General features: G+C 46.2%; 5 protein-coding genes across 5 annotated transcripts; 3 read left to right on the top strand and 2 right to left on the bottom strand.

Moving 5' to 3' along the window:
• Positions 1 to 978: 978 nt before the first annotated feature.
• Positions 979 to 1,671, bottom strand: PPTG_20952 (hypothetical protein; the record flags this gene model as incomplete). The annotated part of the gene is made up of 4 exons (XM_008894379.1): positions 979 to 990; positions 1,047 to 1,223; positions 1,320 to 1,406; positions 1,660 to 1,671. 4 exons carry the CDS (start codon positions 1,669 to 1,671, stop codon positions 979 to 981), a joined length of 288 nt encoding a protein of 95 aa, XP_008892627.1.
• A 430-nt stretch (positions 1,672 to 2,101) lies between these two features.
• Positions 2,102 to 2,623, top strand: PPTG_02603 (hypothetical protein; the record flags this gene model as incomplete). Its single annotated transcript, XM_008893777.1, has 1 exon — positions 2,102 to 2,623. The coding sequence occupies one exon, from the start codon at positions 2,102 to 2,104 to the stop codon at positions 2,621 to 2,623; it is 522 nt and encodes a 173-aa protein (XP_008892025.1).
• A 33-nt stretch (positions 2,624 to 2,656) lies between these two features.
• Positions 2,657 to 3,178, top strand: PPTG_02602 (hypothetical protein; the record flags this gene model as incomplete). Its single annotated transcript, XM_008893776.1, has 1 exon — positions 2,657 to 3,178. The coding sequence occupies one exon, from the start codon at positions 2,657 to 2,659 to the stop codon at positions 3,176 to 3,178; it is 522 nt and encodes a 173-aa protein (XP_008892024.1).
• On the bottom strand, positions 2,782 to 3,745 carry PPTG_02601 (hypothetical protein; the record flags this gene model as incomplete). Its single annotated transcript, XM_008893775.1, has 2 exons — positions 2,782 to 3,532; positions 3,598 to 3,745. 2 exons carry the CDS (start codon positions 3,743 to 3,745, stop codon positions 3,213 to 3,215), a joined length of 468 nt encoding a protein of 155 aa, XP_008892023.1. The 3' UTR covers positions 2,782 to 3,212.
• A 1,646-nt stretch (positions 3,746 to 5,391) lies between these two features.
• PPTG_02600 (hypothetical protein) lies at positions 5,392 to 6,372 on the top strand (the record flags this gene model as incomplete). Its single annotated transcript, XM_008893774.1, has 1 exon — positions 5,392 to 6,372. The coding sequence occupies one exon, from the start codon at positions 5,392 to 5,394 to the stop codon at positions 6,370 to 6,372; it is 981 nt and encodes a 326-aa protein (XP_008892022.1).
• Between the last annotated feature and the right edge of the window lie 20 nt (positions 6,373 to 6,392).

Genomic DNA, 6,392 nt, shown 5'->3' with positions numbered 1-6,392 from the left:
CATTTTGCCCCCTTTCATAAACTACGGTACTACAGCAAATCTTCTGCAAATCCTTGTAGTTCAAGTAGAAAGGGCGAATCCGCCTCGTCCACACACCAAAAATAATGAAAGGCGACGTTTTGACCCCATTCGTGGGTGACACGAGTGGTACTCAAGGATACGCCCTCCAAAAGGGGCAAAATGCCCCCATTGACCACGAAAGGGTTAAGGTAAAAAAAATAGGATTAAACTCCCCATTACATCATTCCTTCAATTTTATTGGGATAAATAATGTAAAACTTGAATTTCATTTTCATTTTAGTTAAAATAATTGCGAAATTGTCATTAAACTGACAAAAACAATTAAGCTTACCACACAGAACTATTTTCTCTACTTCGGTAATTCCAAACAGTTTTTCTCGATCATTCCCAAGGTGTACGTACGGTGCTGGCAAATCGCAGATCATTCGGCATAATACAGTATTGTTAATACATATATCATACATACAGTACACGATCTATTAAATGCCCAGCTGGTTCTGTCACGGCAAGTCCACTACCGCAAACCACGGATTCACCGCAACGTACGGCTAGTGTGCTACATCTCGTAAAACCGCCAAAGAAAGGGCTGTTTGTGATATTCAGATAAGGGTGACACTCCCTCATTGTATCACATAAAGTTTGTAATTGACGAAAAAAAAGGATCAAATTCTATTTTTCGCATACAAGTGGCGCGTCGCTGGCCGAAACAACAGGAACCCGAAAGCTACCGCCGCTATCGCGTGGACCAGTGCGGATCAAACCTGCCTTGACGAAGCGGTTGACGACTACCTGTGCTGGAATCGCGTCCGATGCTTCAGCAACTATCTGCGACAACAAGGCTCTCTTCTCCCTCGGATTCGAGGGAAACACCTGCAAATACAATCAGAGGAGGCAGCGTGTGGCCCGTAGCTGATGCAGCAAGGAACACCGAGACACGGAATCCATTGACCTCGCTTCCTACATTACAGTCTATATGTTAGGAAACAAAATCTAAGCATACATGACTAGACATTCTTATCTTGTACTACGTCAACCGTATGGGCCACCACAACATCGTTTGCTGTGCGCCCAATCATGCCTATATAGACGGCCATTTGGTCCATGTTGAAGAAGAACCATATTTTTATGCCACCCAGATGGGAGAGAACCCCGTCCTCCTCCACGGTGCGCTGAATACAGTGCGAAAACACTTGTACAACAGTCTACAAAAACATACGCAAACATACAAATAAAAGTATCAATATCACCAAAAACAAAACAGCAATTGGCAAAATCAGTATCTTCCTTCCATGTCAGACCTTTTTCTTTCGGCTCTTGTGTGTGGTTCGCCTAACCTTCAGACGGTTGCGCGTCATAAACGGCGGATGAACATCATGTTGGCTGCTCTGAAGCAAAGAGATCAGGCTCAATTTTGCAGTGCATTAACAGCAGGCACAGGGTAGATACACAAAAATATTTGTTTTTGCAAATATTTATGATCCATTCGAGCAGTCGGTATACATATTTAGACAATTATTTATATAGAAACTACAGTCCCAAGCATACCATTTGAAGTAGAGCTTACTCTGACTGAAACAACACTCAAATAGTAGCCCCTCTAATGGTTTATCAATGAGTTTGTATGAAAATACTTCTAACCCTATAAAACATTTTTTTGCCGCCTTGACACGTTGATTTATTCCGAGGAAGTCAAATCTCTGTATTTGAATTTTGTATGGGTTGTCCTCGGAAGCAACTTCTTCGTGCCGAAACAACATTCAGTTGTTATTCAGTGTTGTATGGCCAATCATCGTACAGCAGTAGTGGACGTGGCAAAAAAGAAAGTGTCACCATATTTTTTACTATTTTATGTTTTTATGTTTTTATGTTCTGCAAGTAACTTATGAACTGGGTCATATCGAAAAGTACGCGTTCGTACCTAAAAGTACGCATCAAACCAAAATGCACGGGATCATACCAAAGGTACGAGCTCATACCAAAATCTACGAGTTCATACCAAAATCTACGAGTTCATACTAAAATGTACGATGTGTGGAGGCCGCCCTGCCACGTATTTACTTTCTAATCACCCGATAGCCGGATGGGGGGGGGGGGGTTGCACGAGTTGGTGAAGCAAGGCCAGGAGAAAGCAAACGGTGCGATCAAGAAGGCAACGCAAACTGTTTACGAGTCCAGCTTTAAGAAGTTCGCAGAGTTATGTCTGGCTAATGGTTATCCAGATCCTCACAAGGAGCGTCACCACGAGTTACCAGCGGTACTTGTAGCTTACCTTCAGAGCATTTCAGCGTCCAGTACGGTATCGCTACAAACGGCGGAGAAGGCCAGATCTGCGGTTGCAAGTTACTTCTCGTCTCACGAAAACAGCGATGGGAGTGATGTGAACAAGTGGAGTGTTGCGGAGGACGATACCGGAAGCAAACGTGGATATGGGAACCCAGCTCGAGGTCCGTTCGTCCGACAATTCATGCGCGGTCTAAAAAAGAAGAAAGCCTCGGAGTATGTTCCCGCACGAGCTATGCCCATATCGCTTCAGATGCTGGACGTGCTGCACAAATTTATGGTCTCTGCACAGGATGGTTTCACTGAAGACTATCAGATGTAGTTTAAAGCGGTGTCACCCTTCGCCTTCTATGGAATGTGTCGTATCAACGAGGTTCTCACTCTCAAATGGAAGGACGTTTCCCTACGTCAATTTCGCGCCAACGTCCTTGCTCCCGACGAGATTATCGAATTTGAGGTGTACACGCTTTTCAACAGAAAGACTGAGGTAGCGGAGGGGCGATCTTATAATCTGCACAAGCTGGCTGGCGAAGAAACAGCGATGAATGCTTACGAACACTTGTCAAATTGGGTCGCCTACGCTACCGAGAAAAGAGGACACAAGTGGGTTGATGAAGACTACGTTTTTCCTGCGCTTGTTGGTCTGAGCAAGAAAGCTATTAAAAGTGACAAAGGTTCCACAGGATGCGAGAAGGTGACCGTTGGTTGGGGAAAGAAGATGGGAGAGCAGAGCTTCATCAATCTTCTCAACTGCATCGACCATTCGTTATATCGGCAAAGCCAGTCGACATCAGGCTATGTTGCGAAACACTGGTACAACAGCTGGTTTACCTCGCACACCTTCCGTCGTGCGGGGGCTCAATACCGCTTCATGTAGGCCAACCCAGCGCGTCGATGGTCGTTACGAATGATTAAATGGTGGGCCGGCTCCAGTAGGTCGCCACTTCCTCGAAACGCTCTCCAAACTTGTTTCGTAGAGCGGTTAGTTTGTCGGGATGCAACTCAAGAATGGCTGCCCTGTACAGCTCTTTAGGCGATAACATCGTGGGGCCACGACCATGTCTTGACTTACAACGGTTTCGCAATTCCGTAATAAAGTAAGCGAACACATCTGGGTCCTTGCTCACGCCATACAGAATGTTGCTCGGGGTGACCGGCGTCCACGCCGTCCGTTCAACAGCCTCCACTTCTATTTCTTGCGGCTCCAACTCCGCGAGCTTACGTCGAGCCGCTGTCCATTTCACATTTATTTTTTCATAAATATTTTATTTTTAAAAAATAAAATTAAAAAAATACCTGAAAGGCGTCGAAACTGATCGGCTAGACGATATTCCTGACGCTTGCGAAGGATTTTGTCCTTGCTCCGGACGTACGAGTCACGGTTAATAGCCTTGCGTGACTTCCGAGGCTTCTTTTTGCCGCAGACCTTCCTGTGCTTAGCCATATTTGACTTGGACACCAGCTTGGAGCACTCCGGGCACTCGCCTCTAGGTGGGCGATCGTCATCGCTCCCGATTTCAGACCAATTTCTACGACTGAATGTAACTGGAGTGTCTCTACATAATTTATGAAATTGATTGGTCAAAAAAAATCTACATGTGGTCGCATATGATTGGCCAACAAAAGTGTTGTTTCATGTTGTTTCAGGGAAAGAAGTAGAATTCTCTTACTTCTGCTCGGGATGCTGCATGTATACGTGCGCACAAGCGGGTGGACCGGTACAACATTGGTAAGGACGTGACTCGGCGATGAGGTCTGTGTCCTCCTTCTAGCGGTGGAACGAACCCCAACAGCAGCCGCGACTCCCACCACCGTAGAACCTGTCGACTCGAGTAACTTGAGAGCCTACAGAACCAGGTAAGTCAGCTAGAATTGTATCCAACATCAGTAAATCGGTACATACACATAGCTCTTCTTGTTGGTGGTTTTTGGGCTCCTGGTCAGGTTGCGCGCGAAATTAGAATGACAGAAGTCATTTGCGCGCGAGTATTTTGATCTGGTGGACATTAGCGCGTGTTGATTCTTACGGGTAAAAACTAAGCAAATTTTAAATAGACAACGACATTTTACACCTGTTGCATTGAACCCGTTGTTTACGGTAGCATGCTTTGAAATGCCTCTTAGAAACTTATTTTACTTTAAAAATCGCCGGAAACACTTTTTGCAAGTGTTTTTCTTTACTGTCATATACGATACTACTTCCACTATGTGTTTTCAACTCTTATCCAACCTTATATGTAAGATGTGGCGGGGCACACGAGCACCTTGCACAGAGGAAGTGCTAGAGTGTATTTACTACCTGCGTGAACGTAAGATCACCGGTCCCGGTCTCAAATGAAACTACTTGCTACTTAGAAGGGTAATTTTAAGACTGCTGTATTTATAGGTAAACTTAGCTTGGTTTCTAATACAAACTATAAGTCACCTACTACAGTATAGTAAAGTTATGTGGGTATGTAATGGTTGGCTCCTAGAGCAATGTACCACGTTTTAAAAGAGTGACAGGTCACTCTTCATGTAACTTGGGTACACTGGATCTCTCTAAATATCAGGAATGTGGAATGATCAACTTGATATACTTGATCAAAAGGTGTTCCACTGTACTACTAGTAACTAAGGGGGTTAAGAATGAACTTGAGATCCACATTTGATGCGATACATGTATTGCGCAAAGTCGACAATTTAGCTTTTGAAGATCAAACCATCATGATGTTGCATTACGACAATTAAAAATAATCCTCCTTGGCCTCCCAATATCTGTTAGCTAGGTTACGCTACCTATCTCCCAGTGTAAAGGTGGGAGGCAAATGCTGTACTACACGTATTAATAATAAACCACTATTGACGAAACAGTGCGGTGGTCCTTGTACATGTACGACGTAATTTGCAATTGCCACACTTGTCGATTACCATTTTCAAATCCCAAATCTGAGATCCGAACAGCAAAATCTAGGATGGGACGACCACAGATGCACGAGAGATTCTCGGCTATGGTCCTGGATCACCCGATAGGCAGGCAACCTGGCTTGATCATTACTCAAATTGCGAACGTACAAGCACAACTCCACCGTTCCTTTAGTCCAAAACGAAATGAAGTTTGCTGTCGGACTCGTTCTCGTGGCAGTCGCCGTCACCACCGTCCACGCTGGTAACCCGGCCACGATGAACTTGCCCAACGACCCTGCGTCGGAGACCGGCACGTCTTGCAACTTTGCTTGCCTTGCTGTGATGAGGCCTGTGACGGACGAGAACGGCGTCACGTACTCGAACGAGTGCATGATGCGTGCGGCCAAGTGCAAGGGAAATGGGAAGAAAACTGATCCTCTGGAGGAGTACAAGCGTATCTACGGCAAAGAGTTTGGTGCCCCGCGTGATGACGACGATAACGGAGATGAATCCGCCAGCGAGGAGAGCGGTAACTCGGATTCCTTCGTTCAGGGTGAAATGTCGACTTCCAGCGACGACTCTGCTACCGACAGTTCGTCGCCAAGTGAGGAGTCGACCGGTTCCTATTGCCCTGATGCTTGCCTGGATGTTGAAGAACCTGTCACCGATGAAGATGGCAATACATACTCCAATGAGTGCTACATGCAGGCGGCCAAGTGCAAGGAAAAGAAGAAGGATGTCGACGTTCTGGAAGAGTACAAGCGGATCTACGGTAAGGAGTTTGGTGCCCCCCGTGAAGATGAGTCCGGAGATGATGAAGACGAGTCTACTAGCGAGGACAGCGGCAGCTCGTCGACGCCAACCAAAATGGTGAAGGGTACCAAGGACTCCGGTAAGATGAAGAAGTCGACTAAGACGTCCACTGCCAGCTCTAGCGGCATTGGCCAACTATACGAGGACGGTTCGGACGGTGTCATTGACGATGACAATTCGACGCCTACTAGCAAGAAATGTGCGAGTGCCTGCCCCGACGTTGTGTTGCCTGTTTGCGGGTCTGACGGTGTCTGGTACTCGAGCCCGTGCCAACTGAAGGCCGCTGCCTGTAAGAACCCGGAGCAGAACCTCGTCCAAGACGACGGCGCGTGCAGCTCGAAAGAGACGAGTAAGATCCTGCGTGTTGTGTAACTTTTTAGCAACATTGTCTA

Source organism: Phytophthora parasitica, assembly GCF_000247585.1.
Source record: "Phytophthora parasitica INRA-310 unplaced genomic scaffold supercont2.2, whole genome shotgun sequence".
Lineage (NCBI taxonomy): Eukaryota > Oomycota > Peronosporomycetes > Peronosporales > Peronosporaceae > Phytophthora > Phytophthora nicotianae.
The sequence above is the reverse complement of the archived record's forward strand: the minus strand, read 5'-3'. Positions and strand labels throughout refer to the sequence as shown.